The sequence below is a fragment of the Physella acuta genome, unplaced genomic scaffold, assembly GCF_028476545.2.
Source record: "Physella acuta isolate Inbredline_101_S28 unplaced genomic scaffold, ASM2847654v3 ptg000426l, whole genome shotgun sequence".
Classification (NCBI taxonomy): Eukaryota; Metazoa; Mollusca; class Gastropoda; family Physidae; genus Physella; species Physella acuta.
This window is the reverse complement of record NW_026731945.1, coordinates 130,969-154,554: the sequence shown is the minus strand read 5'-3', so window position 1 is coordinate 154,554 and position 23,586 is coordinate 130,969. Positions and strand designations below refer to the sequence as shown.

The window sequence follows — 23,586 nt, the reverse complement described above, 5'->3', positions numbered from 1 at the left end:
CCCGTACTTCACCACACATCATCTAAAACCTTGCATGAGTTTTACAATAATGGATTGTGTGCACTCAGTGTTTCTTTCAGTCATCTCTTCTCTAGGGGAGAAAAAAATCAGAAATGTCTGAAAGAAACAATGTTTACAGTGGTACATCAAGATAAGTACTTAACTAATGCAACGCTGCTCAATATATTGTTTTTCTCGAATTTCATAGCAATTTTCGCAAATGAAGTTAATTGAAATACCAATCATCCATCCCAGCTTGTTGTATTTGTTTTGTGTAAGGTAAGAAAAATATATTCATAAATGTAGCATTATGTATCAAAACTTAAAAACGAGAATATTAAGATATGAATTTGTTTTATAAAGTGGATTTACCTAGGGTACCGACCAGTAGCGTACGCAGGCGGGGAGCAGGGGGAGCGGCCGCTCCCCCTCTGGCCATTTTCAGCAAAGTGGCGCCTTTTTTGGAAACTTTTTAAACTCAAAGTTTTAAACAATGATATTTGTTTAAAAAAACATTTGGTCGGCACATCTATGTAAATCACAAGATTTCTTTTCATGCAGCAATTAAGCATTATTGTACTTGTTTAATAGTGTCTACGTTTACAACACGTATTAACAGCTGCATCAGTTTGCCATTCTAAAAATAACCATTACGATGCATTGCAATGTTTAAAAAACCTATACGATAGTACCACTTGGCAAGAGGGGTGTTAAGTTTAAGGCAACTGTATAATGTATTTGCTTACGAATAATTGAATTAGAAAATGTTATACATAAAACTTCACACATAATTACTTTATATATACAGTTTGAATCGTGTGATTAATTTAAAAAAATTACAATACAGAAACAAAAACAACTGATGTGGCACCTCTATTTAAATTTACTTATGAGCGAATTGCGTAGTGGTGGGGAAATTTTGTCGTCATCACGATGAAGTAGTAGTATTCTTACACTTTGGGCGATAGTGATTACGATTACAAAATATATGAAACAGTTACAACCCCCTCCCCCATGGACCCCTCTGTAAAAAAAATATTGTCATAATACCGCTGCTACTTATTTAAATCTATTTCTGTAATATATATTTGTGTAATATATATTTGTGTAATATACATGTATGTTTAGAACAGTCATCTAAAAACTGACGCTATGTTCGTTCTCAAATGGTTATCCCCCCCCCCTCCCACCCTCACCACCACAATTGTGTAGAGCGACATTAATGTCTCACCTAGGTATACACCGGGTTCGATAATTGACCTAAAGCGAACGGACAGTGGTGAATGAAGTTGAACCCACCCCCCCCCCCAACCCACCCCGAACTGATCTGTTAAGTACATGTAGAAAAACGGGTAATGATGTACCAAAATACCATGCCGCCAGAAAATTAGCTTTTTAAACGTAAAACTCTGTAAATATTGTTTTTGCAATTACCAGTAAAAACTTGTGTGATCAATACAGTGATCTAACCCATACCTATCACTATGCTAAAAAATGATCTTTAAAGAACACAAAGAAGTAGTAGTTAATTAAATACATTATCTGAACTAAAAAACGATAATTAGTTAAACGTAGGTTGTTATTCCAAATGTTTTTCTAATACATCGAAAAGCGTGGTTTTATACCAACTCTGATTTTAAAAACTTTCATTATGCTGTAATACTTTAGCATTTATGATGACGATATATTAAATTCTGATTATAGACAAAAACATTTTGTAAACACGATTAGTTTTATACAACTTCATTATAATCTAAAGTAATTATTTATTTGTTTTGACATTTCTAATTAAATGTGTAGATATATACATATTTATATTAAGAGAGTGATTATTTCCTCCTATTTCACTTGTCTTAAATAATTATTTTGCTGATTAGCTAGATGGGTCTGGTTGTTGCAATTAAAATTGATCCAACGTCGCTACCTGAAGAGAAAATGTCCCCATGATGCACGGGGGAAGGGGCAACAATTCCTTGTTCCTGTTCAGATTTAATCGTTACTCGGGAGTAAGCGTAAGATTCGCAGTGTGTTAGACTTGCTGGATCAATACATAGATTCGTCAAGCAATGTGCTAAACCTGAACATATTGTTGTTGTTTAATACATTGTTGTAATCTGTTTTTAAATGTATTTTGTTGTTATCGGTTGCTCAAGCTAGATGATTTGGTAGTGGTGTTGGGAAGGGGGGGGGTGACTAAAGACTTAATGTGGGAAGCATAGTTAAAAGAAATGAGGAAAATAAATGTAAAACATGTGATTGTACACACTGATTGTTCTTGGACAACAATACTGATAGTGGGCGACCACAAAGAAGAGTACAATAGCGACAATAGGTGACCGCAAAGTACACCATAATAGTGATAATAGGTGACCGCAAAGTAAACCATAATAATGATAATAGGTGACCGCAAAGTATACCATAATAGTGATAATAGGTGACCACAAAGTGCAACACAATAGTGATAATAGGTGACTGCAAAGTACACCGTAATAGTGATAATAGGTGACAGCAAAGTACACCATAATAGTGATAATAGGTGACTGCAAAGTACACCATAATAGTGATAATAGCTGACCGCAAAGAAGACCACAATAGTGACATAAGGTGACCGCAAAGTACACAACAATAATGACATATTTGTGACTACATAGTAGACCATAATATTGACAGTGAGTGACCACAACATATACCACTGTAAATCACAATTTTCTTGTAGAGCCACAAAAATTTAAACCCATCTGTATACACAAGACATATATATATATATATATATATATATATATATATATATATATATATATATATATATATATATATATATATATATATATATATATATATATATATATATATATTTCAGTCGTAGCGAAATCAAATTACCAACACCAAGTTTCTTCAGGGTTTCAAAAAACTGAAGTTTACCTCTTGACAACAACTTAGAAAGAAATGTATGTATATTAACGTTGAACTTTGCTGAACTTTGATAACTCTGGTGCAATATGGCCAGGACTTCCACACTTGATCAGCCTCTTGTTAATATCTGTTTCTGTCCACTTTACCCAGTCACGTGAGACTTAAATTTAGATTTATCGATGCGTTACTACTACGTTTATATTTAGGAGATTGTAGGAAAATGTTTCGTTTATATTTATTGATGTTTGACTCCGCGAGCATCGATCTTTAATTAAGAAGTAATGCACGTTGTTATCATAATCGACCCTGTAAACACGAGGTAACTATTAGAGCCAAACAAATGATCACTTGAAATTGAAATTGTTTCAAAATTGTTGACAGCAGTTAACAGACATCGGAAAATTCGTGGATGTTGATTTGATTGCATGGAAAGTGGTGTCGTGTAATACGCTGTAATAAGGCCGACGTCACTAACGTTATACCAGTCGTAAGACAGTTGTTTATAATGCCTAGAGGCACGACTCCTCTTCGCTTCTCGGTGAGGCCGGCTTTAATTGGAGAAAAGAAGATCACATCATTAGGTAAGTTCAACCCAGTACAGGAAGGTGAGGTACGAGTTTACCCTGCGTTCAGTGGGGTGAAAGATAAGCCTGGTGCAGAGGCATAGCGACCCCTACCGGGTCCCACGGCGAACTTGTAATTTGGCGCCCCCGTATGTAAATATATATATATATATATATATATATATATATATATATATATATATATATATATATATATATATATATATATATATATATATATGTATATATATATATATATATATATATATATATATATATATATATATATATATATATATATATATATATATATATATATATATATATATATATATGTATATATATATATATATATAAATGGTTCCATGACAAATGATCTCAGACTAAATATCTCAGACTAAATATCTCACGGACAAATGATCTCAGACTAAATATCTCAGACTAAATATCTCACGGACAAATGATCTCAGACAAAATATCTCAGACAAAATATCTCACGGACAAATGATCTCAGGACAAATGATCTCAGGACAAATTATCTCAAGGACAAATGATCTCACGGACAAAAGATACCAGGACAAAATATATCAGGACAAATGTAACCATGGACAAATGATCTCAGACAAAATATCTCAGACAAAATATCTCACAGCAAAATGTTATCACCTGTCACCGTATATATATATATATATATATATATATATATATATATATATATATATATATATATATATATATATATATATATGTGTGTGTGTGTGTGTGTTTGTGTGTATACGGTGTCTGAATTCCTTCCCCCACCTCTTTCTCAAAAATTCCGAACCCTGCTTCCTCTAGCATTGTTACATCATGTATGAGCGATTCTGATGCTTTGGTCGAAAACTAAACGGACTTTTTATTTAAAAGTTTAGCCATTGGTTTCAAAATTAAAGTCAGTCAAATAAATACAAAATATGTCTCCGGTGCGTATCCGCTGCTTGTTTATTTTTATTTTTTTGTCTATATGTGGAATACGATATTTAATAACAGTTTCGTAGGGTAAAATTTAGTAGCGGTAAAATTGTTATAAACAACTACTTTATTTTAAATACCTTGTATCTTTCCCTCTGACGACGACTTCCTAGCAGGTCATGGTCCTGAATATCGTCTGTTGCCTCCCCTATGAATTCTGCTGTCTTGAGAATACCCTGAAGCCTGGTCTGTTGTTGGGTTTGTCGTATGCAATGCTATTAATACGTTTCAGCTCCCAAAATATCATTTAATTTGTTTTCTTTATGTTTCATTTTATTGTATTTTAATGTATTTATAAAAAAATAAATTTTGTAAAAATAATAATGCAGAATGTAACGAAACAAAATGATGTTAGTTCTTTCGAAATAGCTGAACTGAACTTATTGAATATCATAGGGCGCGTGGAGAGTGGAGAAGTTTTTACTTCGTTCACATACAATCTACATTTATAATCTAATGCTAAACTTTTTCTGTCACCTTTTATACATTTATTTGTTGCATTTTAAATGCTAGAGTTTATCCTCAAACTTAATAAAGTTACATAAAGCTTAAACAAAATTCACTGTCATAGTTGAACTCTAAAAAATTTGAATAATGCTCGATAATTTTCTATAACTTTCTTTTAAATTTTCATAACTACTTTTCTCAAAACTGGCCTTTGCCTTATTCGCCACGCTTCCAAGTGTATTTTTTTTAAAACTAAACCAGTTATAGAGGTTTGTTTTATCTTTCTTTCTAGAATTGCGGAAGTAGGATGAACATTTATTTAAAATATTATTGCTAGCTGTAGATTTTATTGGCTTGTCGATCTGCTTCGTACTATTTTACGTGTTATATAAAGTAAAGCAAATACGTTGGTTGTCAGCGTGGTAGGGTAGTTTTAGCTCGTGGAACTCAAAAGTCCCGAGTTCGAACCCAGGGTAGAGGACGCTCGATGGCTGGTGACAGCTACTCATTTTGGAGAGACAACTCCAAAATCAAACAACTGCTGCTTTGTAGTTTGTTCGTGGTCGGACAGAGGCTATGGAAGCAAATCCCAAAATAAAAGCAGGCTGAGTTAACGGCCCATATGACACAAAGCAAGCTGACACGTAATAGTTAATTGTGTTGGATGGAATCCCTTCCAACACTAGAATTAAAAACAAAGACGAAGAGAAAATCATACATTTATTGATTGTAATAACAAGATATTGATATGTTTGTGTTGCTCCTTTATCGTTGGTACCATGCAAGTTGAAGATATACCAATTTGCACCTCCAACCGCATTCATAGAACTACTTTGTTGGAAAGAATACTATTATTGCTGTTGCTGAGCCGTAGATTAAGATGCCCACCACTATAGCTGCAATACTCATGCTCCAAGCCGAACGACGACTAACTTCAGCCTGATCGTAATGCCCTTTTCTGCTCCAACTACGAGCCTGATATAAGAAAGTTTGGGTGTTCAAGTTAATAATATGGACATACACACGGAAACAGTAACATGTTTTTAAGTACTCACTTAAGCCCAGGATAAGCGACACACTTACCCGTGCTAATACGCATGCGCAAAAGGATAAGCATACTACAAACACAAACACGTTCACGTAAAAGTACACGTACCATTACTTGTACAGGTACAAGTACAAGTACAAGTACAGGTACAGGTACAGGTACAGGTACAGGTACAGGTACAGGTACAGGTACAGGTACAGGTACAGGTACAGGTACAGGTACAGGTACAGGTACAGGTACTGGTACTGGTGCTGGTACAGGTACAGGTACAGGTACAGGTACAGGTACAGGTACAGGTACAGGTACAGGTACAGGTACAGGTACAGGTACAGGTACAGGTACAGGTACAGGTACAGGTACAGGTACAGGTACAGGTACAGGTACAGGTACAGGTACAGGTACAGGTACAGGTGCAGGTGCAGGTGCAGGTGCAGGTGCAGGTGCAGGTGCAGGTGCAGGTGCAGGTGCAGGTGCAGGTGCAGGTGCAGGTGCAGGTGCAGGTGCAGGTACAGGTGCAGGTACAGGTACAGGTACAGGTACAGGTACAGGTACAGGTACAGGTACAGGTACAGGTACAGGTACAGGTACAGGTACAGGTACAGGTACAGGTACAGGTACAGGTACAGGTACAGGTACAGGTACAGGTACAGGTACAGGTACAGGTACAGGTACAGGTACAGGTACAGGTACAGGTACAGGTACAGGTACAGGTACAGGTACAGGTACAGGTACAGGTACAGGTACAGGTACAGGTACAGGTACAGGTACAGGTACAGGTACAGGTACAGGTACAGGTACAGGTACAGGTACAGGTACAGACATAGGCACATGTAAAAGTACAGGTGTACGAGCACTTGTACACGTAAACGTACACGTACACAAGTAAAAAAAAATAATTTGGTTTTTAGACGTAGCAGAAAGACATTATAAAAATTTCTGTTACAGAATTCACCCATGGTAAAGGAACATTTAATTTAGAACGAAAACTTACACTTATTGTATAATATAAAGCAGCAATGCCAAATGGTAAACAGCAGCAAATTGTCGCATAAATGCCGATTGCCAGTTCACTGCAATATGTATCTGTCTCTACGGCATTCTGTAATACAGAGAATTTTTGTCGTAATTATTTAAGCACACATTTGCTTTTAATTTGCAATATGTAAAAGAAAATATGTTGTAGATTTAAATTCATTATCTAACCAAGCCTTATCGAAATCCCACTCAATCTTTGTTTCAGTTCTATAAGCTTATATAAATATACCTCTTTTTGTATTTTTTGTACCTTTTTTGTTACTAAATATGTTAATATAAATATACCTCTGTATTTTGTATTTACAGAGTCATTAAAAGATGTAGACTGTTTAGCAAACAGATTTAGCAAACAATGCTATCGAGCACCAGATCCCCAAAGATTTGATTTCGATTAACGTGCTTAATTATGTAACACTTTCCAGTTCTTTTGGGTTCTTTGTTTTACTTTGGCGCTAGTAAACTTGAACTTAAATTGCAACTCTCCGGAATGAAATGCATATCTATTTAATTAAATTTGCTCTAGTCGTATTTCCAACCTTTAGGCAGTCCTATCGAACTTGAAAGACAAAGCCGACATGATATAGTCTGATAATATAGTACTAAAATGTGCAAGTGATCAAGAAACGGAAGTTTTCTAAACTATTCAAAGGCTGAATACAGTATGATGTAGAGCTAGTGGAAGCTATTGTAAGCTAACACCGCAAAAATCAATAAATAATGTTTGGAGTTTCATTACCTGTTGTGTGACAGTGGCTGGTGATTGTCCGTAAAAACTGGGTTGGACTGTTAGAGGAAGGGGTTGTTGTGTGATGATTGGTTGTGACTGGTTGGTCGAACACACGTTCTGTCTGTTTTTGGGTTGAGTGGTTGCGTTCTGTGGGTATTTCGTTGCGGCCTGTTCGTTGATTTCTAGATTCATAGGTTGGTGCATTGGTGGGTACACCTGTTGATTGGCTGGTCTGTGAACGTACGCTGGTAGATTAGTGGAATATTTCCCAACGTTCATTCCGTTAGCGTATGAATTACGATCTGCACCCTGAGGACTTTTCCTATCATTTTGTGAGTTGAGAGAAGAAGCTCTATAGATATTTCCTCCATTGGGATCGCCTCTATAGGGGTTTCTATTGTTGACTCCACTATGAACTCTGTTGTCTACAGTTGAATCTTGAGAATACCCTGAAGCCTGGTCTGTTGTGGGGTTTATCGTCATCTGGTATCCGATGTTGTCGTCTACCCCAAGGTTTAACTCACCAGAATTAATAGTTGGTGACTCAGAATTAAAATTAGCATCGGTTCTAATCTCGTGTAAGCTGAATTGGTCTGTTTCTATTTCATATTCCATTTCTAGCAATGACCAAAATCACTAATAACAAGGTTTTTTTTTATCTCTTAGATAAATTATGTAAACGTTAATTATGTTAAATCAGGTAGGTACATCTGAAAAAAAAAGGAATTTACTAGTTAGGACAACAAAAATAGTTCGATATTCTATTGTGCTGTAGAAAATGAGTACCTGCCGCACGTTGCGAATGCAAAGGTAGCTGGTCATGAAACTTTATATTTCGATCCCACAAAAACAAATAAACTCTACTTTATTTGCCGTATTGACCTTAAAGTAATGGAATTATTTATTTTTTTTATAACTTTTACAAAAATCTATTCTTTTGTTTTCAAAGATCCTACCTCAAAACTGTTTTCATCAAAATAACACCCGGATGGCATGTTTTAATAAATTTACCAAAAGTGTGTTTATTCTATTCATTGTTTTTTTTAAAACTATAATCAGCCTTTGAAATAACTCAAGCGGCTCTGAACTTGCCTGTTTACCTTAGCACCGGCTGGAAAAATCCGAGGTGGGAGTAGCCACGATAAGGAAGCCCCTGTTGGACAACCTTACATAGAAAACCAGTTGGATGGCGTTACCCAACGCCTAACATAGAGAGGTTTGACCCCGACAGGTGCACTGACAGACATACAGACATCCTCCGCCATCCTTACACAAAAATGACGCAGGTAAAAGCGCAAAGCATACCGTGGACAGCGTGATTTCTGTTTAACGGTAGTAGATCTAGTACGACTCCATTTCCAATTACTCAAAAAAAAATAGAAAATGTTATAAAATACATTTTAAAAGCAGCATATTTTAAAATCTATTTGCCTCTAAAAGTTTTATTAAAAAAAAAAAAAAAAAAAAAAAAAAAAAAAAGAAATAAACTATGGATTTTGTTACGAAATTATATATTTCTATAGGCCGATTGCGTTGGGAGTAGTATTGCAACACTTGTTGATATCTAAGGGTATGCGAGAAAGTTTAGAACAGATTACTCCAGCTTTATTATCTCATGTATCTAAACTTGTTTTAATATTTAGTTTTATAAAAAAAAAGTACAATGTTAAATAATTTTAAAAAACCATCTAAATACTCACGGAATTTTTTAAAATGTAGTCACGCTTTACGCTACTAATTCCCCATGTTTGTAAAAAAAAATAGAAGCTCTTTAGTGAGACACAATCTTGTTAGAACTTAGATGACGGACGCGTTAAAATGAGTGATCAAGGATGTAGCACGCGATGTATTCAACTCATGGAGCTTGAGGTTTTTTTTTACCAAACAAACACTTCCTCCTTCCTTGCCAACCAAATACACATGAATCCAGGTAGGTGAAGAGTATAAGTTCATTCAGTGGCGTTTATGATAGTTCATTCATATATATATATATATATATATATATATATATATATATATATATATATATATATATATATATATATATATGTATGTATATTTATACATATGTATAATGTATATATATATAATTTTTTTATCCAGTATGCTGAATACTATACATACTATACCGTTTGAGGAAATCCCACAAATTTTTCCCTTGTTACATACCGTTTAATCGGACCAATGAACATGAGAACAATATTTAAATTAAATAAAGGACTAAGACTGCTATTGAGACCGGTCCATCCCTATTCGTGCCCTTTGATATCCCTGTAGAACCTTAACTACCCTAACCCTTTGATAACCCTGTAGATCTTTAACTACCCTAACCCTTTGATATCCCTGTAGATCTTTAACTACTCTAACCCTTTGATAACCCTGTAGATTCTTAACTACCCTAATCTTAACCCTGTAGATTCTTAACTACCCTAACCTTAACCCTGTAGATTCTTAACTACCCTAACCTTAACCCTGTAGATCCTTAACTACCCTAACCTTAACCCTGTAGATTCTTAACTACCCTAACCTTAATCCTGTAGATTCTTAACTACCCTAAACTTAACCCTGTAGATCCTTAACTACCCTAACCTTAACCCTGTAGATCCTTAACTACCCTAACCTTTTGAGATCCCTGTAGATCCTTAACTACCCTACAGTGGCGTAGGCAGGGGGGGGGGGTTAGGGGGGTCATACCCCCCCATAGACCCCTCGGTATATATAAAAAGTATAAGGGGGGTGCAAATCGAAAGTTTGAGGGGGGTGCAAATCAAAAGTTTGATGGGGGGTGCAAATCGAAAGTTTGTCCCCGGGTAAAAATTGGACCCCCCCCCCCCCCTTGAGACGATCCTGGCTACGCCACTGCTACCCTAACATTAACTTACAACTATCCCCAGCTCCAGCTCAAAAGTTACATTATTTGTTTTAAATTTCAGGTAAAATATCAGGTTTTAGGTAAATGTGTAATAAGGTTAAGCATAGCTTCCTGTTTTATCTTTCGGGCAGGGGGGGGGGTGTAGTAAATAGTTTTTGACGTTTGAGCGGCACCCTGTTCTATTTTTAATTATGTGACGTTGATCGAACAACGTTGGATAGTTATAGTGAATCAATATACTGTCTGTGTGATTGTCTGTCTGTATGACTGTCTGATTGTGTTACTGTGTGGTCGTCCGACTGTAAGATTGTGTGACTGTACGATTGTGTGACTGTGTGACATAATGATTGTATGATTTTGTTACTCTGTGGCTGTCTGACTGTACGATTATGTGATTGTGTGATTGTTTGACTGTACGACTGTATTACTGTATGACTGTATGACTGTATGACTGCATTACTGTATTACACTGTCTGAATATCTGACTGACGTTCTGTCTGTCTAACCATCTGACTGTATAACTTTATAACAAGAACTGACACCTTAAGGAATCATACATAAACGTCGTAACAACGTTAGGTGTGTTCGAATTTGTGTGGTTATGTGTGATGACGTGAAAGGTTAGTGTTGATAATGTGTAACAACACATTTGCAAATAAAATTAATTTTTTAAAACTAAATTTTCACCATTTGTTTCGCTTGTTAAACGATGTATTTTTGTAAATTGCAATACAATTTTATAAATAAGCTCAATATTGCTCAAGTCAACAAATACTTCAGAAAAAAAATCGCTCTTTAAAAATAAAATCTGCAATTTTAAAAGGTGTGGTAGGCTAGGTTTGACGTCATTTCTTAACTTTTTAAGACTATATTTGATGGTGGTGGGTGGGGGGGGGGGGGCGAAAATCTTTAAAAAATCGTGGTGTTCACCAGTGGCGGAACGAGAAAAAAAGGGCCTCCCCCCCATATATACATTATATATATATATATATATATATATATATATATATATATATATATATATATATATATATATATATATATATATATATATATATATATATATATATATATATATATATATATATATATATATATATATACACAATCACAAAATTCGAGTTTTGAAAATAAAATTGTTTTTTTTTCAGTTAAAACAAATAACACCATCATGTCATGTTGCTTATCTCTGATAAGTTTTATTTTAGGAGAAAGAGGACTCGGCTTTCACAGTGGTTTAAAAACAAAGGGAAAACGAATATACAAGAGCGTGGGGTAGTGTATATAGTATAAAGATAATCCAACCGCAGCTACGGTATTCTTTTTTACAAAGCAACCATCGAGTCAAAAATACAAGTAAATAAAAAAAATTAACTGTAAAAAAATTATTATGGTCGGTTGTGGGCCCCTAAATGGCGTCGTCTCTTCCCCCCCCCCCCCCCCCCCACATTGCGGGGTCTGGCGGCACTGTAGTTCCGCCCCTGGTGTTTACGAAAGAGACCTAAGCACGCACCTGGCTTAAGGACTCCGGAAAACCCCAGGCTTCTTCCTTAAAGTTTCGTTTACATACATTTTGGTAACACATTTATAAAAAAACATCTATGCTTCTCGTGCTGACGATGCAGTAGGCTCATAGGATGAATTACTGTAAAAATATACGATAAACAAGATAATTGTGGTAACTTATATTCTTTATTAACCGAAACTGTAAGCTTATTTGTATGTGTTTGCAATTATGTTTCACAACAATAGTATACATATTTCTTTCTATTTCTTTTTACTTTCTCGTATATACGTAGTATAGAGAAAGTATTGTAATCGTGCAAAAAAAAAAATCGAGATTTTTACAAATCTCGACGTTTTACACCTCACTGATACGGAAAAACATAATTTTGCAATCTTGTCCGTATGTCTGTGTGTGTGTGTGTCTGTCCGTGTGTGTGTCTGTGTGTAAACACGATAACTTGAGTACCGTTACAGCTAGGTTGATGAAATTTCATATATAAGTATTTTATCAAAATCGTAGATCCGTATCAACTTTTGAGCGATTTCCGATAACCGGAAGTGGTACTTTTCCTACTTTGAATTTTTCAAAAGCCTATAACTTGAGTACTATTTCAGATAGATAAATGAAATTTCACATGTAAGTAAAAGATCTAATTCTCTACCTTCTGTTAAATTTTGAGTAATTTCCGTTGACTGGAAGTAGTAATTTACGCTACTTCCGATTTCTCAAAAAACTAATGTAAATTTTTAAAGTACTAATAATATTGCGCACTATTATACGCGTTTTTATTCGGCGTTTGCTTGGTGCGCAATGTTTTTTTTATGAGATTCTATTCTATTTTTAAAAGTTTAAGTATTTACAATGGATTAAAAATCATAACTATATCCCCAGTTACCATCCCCTGTTGTTTTATATAAGAATATTCGAGAAAGTTTAGGAAAGATCACTCCCAGTTTATTATATACTGAAAACAAAATATTAACATTTTTTTTTCTGTCTCAATTTTAATGTTTAAAAAGTGTTTTATACAAAAAATGTAACAACCATACAGAACATACTAAACTAGTGTTTCTTAAAATCTAGTATTCTTAAAATCTAACCCAATCCTCTGTGCACTTGTTAGGAAAAAGCTCTAAAAATATTTATATTACCTTTTATAACACATTCAAAATCAAAACCATTTTAATTATCTCTTTTTTAAATCAGTTTGATAGTTGCGTTAAATAAAAATTACAATTAAAATGGAAAGTTAAATAAACATATATGTGTGGAAAAAAATTATAAAACAATTGTTGAACAGATGGAAAAAAATATAAAACAATTGTTGAACGGAAGAACAAGTTAGATCATGGTTTGGGTTAAAGACTTCATTTAAATAATAGAACACCAAATATGTTACGTTTAGCATTCACGCTTAAGCATGCCATTAGAGTGAATATGCTGCCTCTAATGTAATGAAATTTTATTTCACAAGCCGACCCGCGGCGTATCATACACCGCTAGTTGTTTTATTTTCTACTTTTCAGTAATTCATAATTTGTGAATTTGACATTACCAATGCTGCCACTGAAAATATTTGCTTTAAAACACTATCAGTAGGTCGTTAAGGACGATAACCCCCCCCCCCCCCCACCCTCCTTTCCCCCAACCCCTACCCTACACCCCCCCCCCCCCCCGTGAAAGCAGCCTCCTCTTAGTTACCTCCCCTTAGTTTAAAATCGTTTCAAACAAAATTATCAGCCCCTAATAGCCGTCACTAAACCCGGCTCTACGATTGTAAACATTTAGCATGAACCACAGCTCTTTTACCTTTACTTTTACTTTTACAGTTCACCAGACCATGTGGGGGTGGGGGTGGTAGGGATATTCCTAGATAGGAAGAGAGGGGGCTGCTAGGCGCGCTTACAGCTTGGTGTTTTCTATGGTCTCCATGAAGAGAATTATATATATATAAGAAGATTATGGATGTTGTATGCACGGGTTATATATATATATATATATATATATATATATATATATATATATATATATATATATATATATATATATATATATATATATATATATATATATATATATATATATATATATATATATATAAGCTACAAACTGTCTCCCAACTGCTTATCAATAACAAGAGCTGCACTAGCTAAAATATACACATTTTGTGATGGCAACACCACATTTTATGAAATTTTGTCTTCTGTGTTGTCGTTGTTGTCTTGCTGTCAATGTCGCCTTGACCTCAACCCGTCACATGATCATGACCTCCAAGTGCCGTCCCAGTGCTTTATTGTTTCGTCTCGTCTCTCGACGATATCAGCACCACAGCTATAGACACGCCGTATATCACCACACCACACAACACAGCAGCAATATTATAGCGGCAGGCGGTGTCGGCCCGACGTTTGGCTGTTGTGAAGTCTCCGTCGGTGTTCAAGGTGTAAGCCTGAAAGATACGTCGGTTGGTGTTGAAATAAAGACATGCATTAACATCAACTCTGTTGATTGGATGTATATGCCCTGTAGCGCAATTGGAGAATAAATGTACGGTAAATATTTCCATGTTATTGCAACCGAACGTACACATATAGGCAGAAGTGGTTTTGAAACACCTCGAGGTTTGAAAAACCATGTACACATACGCAGAAGTACAAACACGTACATGTGTACAGACGTAAACACGTGCACACGCACACGTACACACCAATACATACGTGTAGCCATTCTTACACACACGAACCAGTACATGTATACGTGCACTTTCAAAGACGTACATCCACATACACACGCAACACATGTGTACATTTATGTACATATATGCACGTACAAACATGTACAATGACGCACGTATACGTAAAAATACATAAACATACGAAATCTTGTACACATAGACACACGTACGCACATATACACATTCTACACATACACGTACAAGCCAGTACATAAAGTTACACACGCTTACGCAATCGTAATCTCAAACACTTGCACAGACCTACACACAAGTACACGTTGATGTTCGAGATACCTAACAACAAAACCTACTCTACACATGTATATCAAGTCAATACCTACTCCTTATTCGATCGTCCTTTTTCACACTGTCTACAAAATTAACATTATTCCCCTAGGCAATAACAAAAACCATTTATGTGTGATGACGCTTTCAACGTCCTTAGCTTTATATTACTACCATGACGGATAGAAAACGAAAGTACAACAGACGCTCCGTGAACTTTACACAACAATATCTTCCTCATATAGAGCTGAGTTTTTTTTAAGTAAACAACAACTTACATACAGTGAGTAAGCAAGACCAACAGTGCCCAATGGGCAACAGCAGAACAATATTGCGAAGACGCTGATGATTAAGTAAACTACTGATGTACATGTCTGATCTTCATCCTGAAATACACATGAACAAATACTGAAGTAAATTTCATAACATGATCTTTAAAAAAGACAATATATCATTTAAAAGGTGACCGGAAAAATAAGAAACGGAAAACCATGCAACGGACATTTACGCACAAAAAGTTACGCAACAGCTTATGTTTTCTTACAAAGAACATGTATAGACACTGGCAAAGAAAAACCACATGTACATTGTCCCATAATAAAACACTTTCCCACGAAATATGATGTCATAAAAATGTATTAGTATAACTATTTTGTATTTGCGCTTTTTTTTTTTGCATCGTCTTCCGTTGCGCAGTTTTCCATTGCGCAGTTTTCCGTTTGCGCATTTTTTTTTATGGGAAACCGTTTAAGGGCATGGGCGGGTGTACTTTTCGTCATAAATCCACTAAATCATCGATTTCCCACTTTTACTTGATCTATACAGAATAACCATCGTTGAATCTAAAAATGACATTGTTATGACCCTAAAATTAGTATTTAATTATGAAAAACCGGGTTCAATGTAGTGTGTACAGGGTCTTTTGTTTAATTTTTTAGTAAAAATAGCAATTTTTCGACCTAGAAAAGTACTATTAGGCTTCGCGGAAACCTAATGTGTTTCATATCAATGGAAAGGCCGTGACCTCCTTTCTTTATTTGTTCTAAAATTAAATGACCAATCAAAATACCTATTTTAATGTGATTATTTTTCTACGTCATAAAGTTGTTTATTTTACTCAGTCGGGTTTTGTCCGGTATGCAAATTTTTGACCTCAATTTTTTCATTGGCGTTCGACGGCGGAAGCTAGTTAGCGATTGGTCGTTTCGCTTCGTAAGTAAACATTCCCTTAGTTTCAGCGCGTTGCTAAGTTTGATCTAGTTTTGTTTCTCTAAGCTTCTGTAAAATACTTACATTATTTTAACATATAATTATTTCAATTAAATATACTATTAACAGTTTAGATTAGTTTGTGTGAATTATCATAAGCAGTGAGGCGATTTAATTTGTTTCTCTTTCGATAATGCGTAGAACAAAACACTCGCTAAAAATAGATACACTACACACATCTAACTAATTTACTAAAGCTAGGGCACGTCCGAATGCAACTGATTGCAGCTACCTCCACTCAATCTAGCACTATTCAGACAAGCACTGGTGCAGATGTAATATGCACATTTACTAAGAAACTGCGGCAATGTAAGACACAGTTTTTACAGACAGAAGAAAGCACTGTTACATCTCGTACTGGTAGTACTAATTGTAAACCACAGCCATGCAGAATTATTGTCGACTGTGATTTGCTTCTTGATGTTATCAATACATGTGATGTAGTGGCTACTATTGATGAAAAAAGTGTAAAGGGTTTGCTTCAAGCATGGTGTGGCAGTAATAAAAATGTTGTAAACCGTAAGTATACAACTGCAAAAGAATCCACAACAAGGCCTTTCACAATAAACAACGACATCGTCTTATCATAATTGGCTTTAGACATGAGACCATGCAAAATATACTTCTGTTTCTGCGATAGCATAATTCAATTTTGGGCCCAGGCATGCTATGGCATTGCTGTCAAAAGAAGGAAACCATAGTCGAAGACTCAGTGAAGGACGCGAAAAAAGACGCCATGACAACAGCTTTACTACAACTCTAGGTAAAACAAAGAGCGCCAGAAAAAAATAAAACTAACAGCCGAACAAGCTCAGAAGGAATATATTCAGCAGCACCAAACTTCAGGCTATAAATGTGGTCGATTTTAGTGACATACAGCGATAAATTTTCATTTTTTGCAACTTTTTGTTTGTTTTTTGCGTTTTTCTCAGTTTGATGTTTTTTTGTACAATTGTTGAAATAACTTTGTTAATAATTATCAGAACTGAACTAAATTTGCTCCAGTTACTCTTTATATATGTTCAAATAAAACTGATAGAACACTTTTGGAATTTTTGTAAAAAAAAAATTTTTGTTGTTGAAATAGTGAAAAAATTGGACGAAATAATGAAATTTTTACAGTGATGTTTGAAAAAAAAAAGTAAAAAAAAAATTATTTTCTTTTTTGAAAATGTAATCTATCAGAAGTCTTAAACACATGTGTCTGCAGACTATATTAAGTTTTCATGAAATTTGTACAAACCATTTTTGAGTTATTTCCATTTAAAAATCGTCAATAAAATCCAATATGGCCGCCGTCACCATGGCAACGCAAGATTTAAAAAATTAAAAAAAATATTTTTATGCTTAACTCTTTGAGTTATAACTATTAGCCAAGTATTACATCTTTAGACTCGGAATTAAGAAAGTTGGTACTCATCACCCGCCCATGCCCTTAAACCCCAATGAATGTAAACTGGCTCATTTTATCTAATGTGTTAAACTTAAATAATTTTTTAATATAAATTTTTAAACTTCAACTCTGACTAGTTAAAATAAACGCATAAATGGATTATTAAATATATTAATCTGAACTATCAGTTATGTTATAACGTTCAGATAAAGAAAATTTCCTTGATCTAGGCTTTAAACTTAATAATGTGATTTGTGTTTACCCTATTACATTTTGAAGGCACCTCGTTGGAAGTTAAAGCAAATGCTTACTAACCCAAAGCATTGAGTTCAAATCTGCAGATTACTAGCTCCAGGGAAGAAAACATATTTAATAATTTATCCTAGTCATGATTACCTGTCTTTTAATGATAACATCAGTTTGGCTGTGTGGTTGCTGTGTGGTTATCTCATCCGGCTGGTTGGTCGACCACACGTTGTTCTGTGGGTTGTAGGGTTGAGGGGTTGCGTTCTGTGGATATTGGCCCATGTTCCATTGGTTGATTTGTGGATTCTCATTTTGATTCATTGGCTGATTTATCGGTTGATTCCCAAGTTGATACATCTTTTGATCTACTGGTAGATTTATCGGTTGATTCCTAGGTTGATTTATCGGTTGATTCCCAAGTTGATAAATCTGTTGATCTACTGGTAGATTTATCGGTTGATTCCTAGGTTGATTTATCGGCTGATTCCCAGGTTGATAAACCGGCTGATCCACTGGTTGAAAAGCTTGTTGATTCGCTGGCGGCTGATTCACAGGTTGAAACAATGGTTGGTGAGGATACAGAGGTTGTTTAGTTGGATACACCCCAGCAGTAAACAGATGGGACTGTGGGTCTTGGTGCCTGCATGGGTTATCTTTTGAGGGGTATGCTGGATAGAAAGGCGCGGCTCCATCGGGATTTCCACATGGCTGTGGTAGGGCAGTGGGATTTAGACCCACAAAACCTTCAGGATTTCTGGGTATTTCATTGCCATCAGCTTCAAATTCAATCTTATGTAGGGAATATATATATATATATATATATATATATATATATATATATATATATATATATATATATACATATATATATATATATATATATATATATATATATATATATATATATATATATATATATATATATATATATATATATATATATACATTAAGAAAAGTACAAGTACAATGCCGCCCCCGCCTTTATCTCTGAATATCTTATCCATGGCACCACCAGCCCCACCCTACGTAACCCCCCTTCCCCTACCCACTGATACTGCTGCAGGAAACGTAAACATCAGCTGTCAGATCAGTCGTAATTTTTATAAGTACTTTTTAAAATATTAATTTGTTAATTTATTATCTTAATTTTTAGTGTTGAATTTTACAAGATGTGTTTTCTATATTGTTTTTATTATGCTCATTTTTAGAGAGATTTTTTAAAGGTTGTTTTTATACTACTTAGATAAAATGTTTTAGAGTAAGTTAAAAAAAATAAACTGCCAATATATTTTGACTTACTCCTCTAGAGTTATCCAAAAATGTCACTGCACTGGGTTCATCTTTTGCCAGATTTTCAAGAATAAAATTCTGGTCTAAACCTTCCCTCTCTTTCCTTGCCTGAAAATATAAGATCACAAATCAAGGCAGTAGTGACATTGATTACTACACCGTTTATAAACTTTAATCATGTGTTAAAAGAAAAGATAATTAACCTAATAATAACAGTGATTACTAAGTATTTATTTTCCCTTTATTAAACACAAGCTCAGTAGCTATAAGTAGAAAAAATAAACCGGGAGTGATCTCCCCTAAACTTTCTCGAATATTCTTAAATAAAACAACAGGGGATGGGAACTCGGGATATAGTTATGATTTTTAATCCATTTTAAATACTTAAACTTTTTAAAAAAGAATAGAAGCTCATAGAAAAAAGAATTGCGCACCAAGCGAACGCCAAATAAAGATGTTCATAATAGGTCGCAATATTATTAGTACTTTATCAATTTACATGCGTTTTTTGAGAAATCGGAAAAATAGCGTAAATTAGTACTTCCGGTCAACGGAAATTACTCAACATTTGACAGAAGGTAGAGAATTAGATCTTTTACTTACATGTGAAATTTCATTTATCTATCTGAAATAGTACTCAAAAAAATTCAAAGTAGAAAAAGTACCACTTTCGGTTATCAGAAATAACTCAAAAGTTGATACGGATCTACGATTTTGATAAAATACTTATATATGAAATTTCATCAACCTAGCTGTAACGGCACTCAAGTTATCGTGTTTACACACACACAGACACACAGGCATACGGACAAGATTGCAAAATTATGATTTCCGTTTCAGTGAGGTGTAAAAAATCGAGGTTTGCAAAAATCTCGATTTTTTTTTTGCACGATTACAAGACTTTCTCTATACCTCGTATATACGAGAAAGTAAAAATGAACCTTATTTAACTGCCTCTGGCGGCGAATCTCCATCAGATCTTGTTGCGAGCGATGACGACTATTGACACCTCTAGCGGCTGTGTCGTCCACTGGTGAGTTCTGGGAAGGCCTAGACGATTGATCCATGGCTTAGGTTGTGGAGAATTCCTCTCTGTTACTGTATCTGTCCCTCTAGGTTGTGGAGAATTTCTCTCTGCTACTGTCTTTGTACCTCTAGATTGAGGAGAATTCCTCTTTGCTACTGTATCTGTCCTCTCGAGGACTTTAAATTAAAATCGGATACAATATTTTCTTGTCTTCAAATATGTATAATTCTATTTAATACTCTTTTTTTTCCAACGAAATAGCAGTATTAACATATAGTATTATTTCAACGAGATAGGTACACAAAGGTTTATATTTCTGCTTCTTTAATAATGCCTGTCTCCAACCCGTATTCATTTTTTTCAAGGATTAACACAATAAGGAACACCCGTTTAAAACTAGAGTGTGTTAATAGTTTCTATTTCTACATTGAACCCACTCAGCTCTAATGGGTACCTGACTAATTAGTCGGTGAAAGAAAATACGGCTCGGTAGAGAGCTGACTATACTTATTTTTAAGTGCCTAAGTAAGAGAAAGAGATGAACTCTACTTCACCTTTAAGATAAAATTTTAAGCGCAATGTAACACATTTATTTGAGCTGTTATTTCTAAAGAAAATTTACGTTTGTTACTACTAAACGCTGATGATATTCTGCATTTTCAAATTATGCCTACATATTCTTTCATAACACGCTCTAACTTTTATAAACAAAGAGTATATTATAATTTCAAAGAGGCTAAAATTGAATACATTCTAAATCAGGAACTTGTATTTTTGCAGCGAAGCTTAGGAGACTAACATTCCCAGAATTAGCAGTACTCACAGAGTAGATTTACAATTACAACTATTTCCAGAATGAAAAATAATTAGACTTCAATATAAATTATCAAGACAACGTGTTTGCTATTTCTAAAGTGTTTATTTATTCATACGTATGTTTTTTTAATAAAAAAAAAACAAAAATCGTTTCACCCCAAAATGCAACATCTCATTGGAATCATATTTAGATCAACTAAACTGAGACAATCCCATCTCATAGATTTGGTTGGTAAATATTTTTTGTCGCAATAATATTCTCCCTAAAGTATGTTTTAAAAAAAGCTAAGCAGCTCTCAGTCTTAAAATTACATACTAATATCCCCAGATTACTGGGCTGAAATACCCATCGTATATCATCCCAACAGTTATAATATAATTATACTAGGCTCAAAGAAGAATAGTTACATAGCCGTTGTTAAACAGGATGTAACGTTTTTACATTTTGTTACAAGCGACTTTTTTCAAATCTTGTTCTAATTTTTTTTTTTTTCTTCTAAAATATTTCAATTCTTATGAAAGAAGTGTATTTTACGATCGTCGTCCTAACGTATTAAAATGATCAAATGAATTTTCGACAAGTTTTTAACATATTCCGACTGACAAAAACATATCGTTGTGACTTACAGCGGGAAAGAACATTTGTAAATACGAATACACATAACGAAATTCTACAATTATTGTTTTAAGAGATACACTCTCAAGAATCTGAAACAATACTGACGAATACATGTTCTAATAAAACATTCTTTTGTGTAAGTTCAAAGTTGTGTATTTGTCATATTTAAATAAACGTATTCCTGTTTATTTTAGTATGGAGAAAGTTGAATAAAGAATCATTAAAATGAACGTGTATTGAAAAATACAAAAAAAACTATCATACATGTTCAGGATGAAGTAAACAAATAACATATATTTATTTGAAGCGGATCTGTATTTGTATAGTGTTAGTAGACAATGCATACTTTATACGTGTTTACTAAACATGAAAACATACCTGTCACCTGCAAAGGGCCAGCATCAATGCGCGTCATTAAAACAAACGGGTTTTGATTGTATCAAAATTACATTACTTAAAGTGGGCCAAGGTTCGTCTGATGCTTAAAATAGTTATGTCTTTGTACAATATGTTGCTTAAGAGTGTAGTTTCATTTGAAATTATCAGTCTATCTATGTGGGGTTTTTTTTTTTGGTACAATGCATGAAGATTGGACATTTGAAAATATATTTCGAGTTTTAGAAAAACAGAGAATTAGATCTTTAACTTACATGTGAAATTTCATCAATCTATCAGAAACAGTACTGAAATTATAGGCTTTTGAAAAGAAAATGAAAAGTAGAAAACTCCACCTCCGGTTGTCGGAAATTGCTGAATAGTTGATACAGAACTGTAAATTTGATGAAATACTTATACATGAAATTTCATCACCCGATCTAAAGTTATCTTGTTCAAGAACACACAGACACACACAGATACCGACAAGATTTCAAAATTAAGATTTTCCGATTCAGGAAGGTCTAGAGTCTAGTACGTCGAGATTTTTGAAAAACCTCGATTTTAATATTTTGCACAATTACAATACTTCCTGTATACTCCGTTTACAAAAAAGTAAAAGATATTCTGACGAAAACACCAGCGTCATTCATAACATCAAACGACGTTTACATTATGTGCGAACCTCCCGAGCCCCCAGGCGTACATTAACCAACCACTCCACATGCGTCAACCTCCCCTTCACCCCACTCCCCCACCCTTCCGAATTGTTTTATCTAAAGCCAATACATAATGCATTTTGTTTATAGCACTGTGCTCTTCCTTTTTCACCTTCAATTTCTCAGTGCAGTTTCTTTAGTTCGATAAAAAGAATAAAAACGTAGGCTTAGAACTTAAGCTGCGTAAAGGGGCGATTACTGCCAATTTATGATGTACACAATTCAAGGGCAACTACTTGTTACGACGCAGTATGAGTGAAGGTTCCTGGTTGGTGGTTTAGTAAGGGTAAGGTTTAAGGTTGACGTGTGTGTGGTAAAAGCCTCAAATCGCACCTATTTGTGAGGTTTAGGATTACGATGTACGAGTATATTTTAGAAGTCTTATGTGACACGTATCTAGGACGGCGTGGTAGAATGGTAGAGCTTTTAGCTGCAAGCCCAATGACTCGAGTTCGAATCTGAGTTTGTTAAGACTTCTGACTGTAAGATGTCCCTGAGTTCATCTAGCTCTTATGGGTACCTGACTTGCGCTTGGCATAGGGCTGACCACTCTATCCATTTATATGCCGAGGTGGAGAAACATGAAATTTACTTCATCTGCCCAATTGATCATTAGGTCTTACGAGAAAATGTACCATATATCAATTAGGTTTAGGCTTAATATGTATATGTACCTAATATAGTTCTCAT

The 23,586-nt window shown here is 34.7% G+C and overlaps 1 protein-coding gene across 1 annotated transcript; it reads right to left on the bottom strand.

The window, feature by feature from the left end:
• Positions 1 to 14,231: 14,231 nt before the first annotated feature.
• On the bottom strand, positions 14,232 to 22,203 carry LOC131942768 (uncharacterized). Its single transcript, XM_059302691.1, has 6 exons — positions 22,181 to 22,203; positions 20,282 to 20,543; positions 19,350 to 19,448; positions 18,201 to 18,839; positions 15,421 to 15,528; positions 14,232 to 14,572 (listed from the first exon to the last, which is right to left on the bottom strand). The coding sequence occupies exons 2-6, from the start codon at positions 20,405 to 20,407 to the stop codon at positions 14,414 to 14,416; spliced, it is 1,131 nt and encodes a 376-aa protein (XP_059158674.1). The 5' UTR covers positions 20,408 to 20,543; positions 22,181 to 22,203; the 3' UTR covers positions 14,232 to 14,413.
• Positions 22,204 to 23,586: the final 1,383 nt, after the last annotated feature.

What these genes read in the sequence shown, in the direction of transcription:
- LOC131942768 (XM_059302691.1), bottom strand. Translation starts at nt 20,407, where the DNA reads ATGGATCAATCGTCTAGGCCTTCCCAGAACTCACCAGTGGACGACACA. An exon ending in GCCAGAGGCAGTTAAATAAG is followed by an intron (nt 19,449 to 20,281) that starts GTTCATTTTTAC and finishes TTATATTTTCAG; the next exon opens with GCAAGGAAAGAGAGGGAAGG. An exon ending in GTCTTGCTTACTCACTGTAT is followed by an intron (nt 14,573 to 15,420) that starts GTAAGTTGTTGT and finishes CGTATCTTTCAG; the next exon opens with GCTTACACCTTGAACACCGA.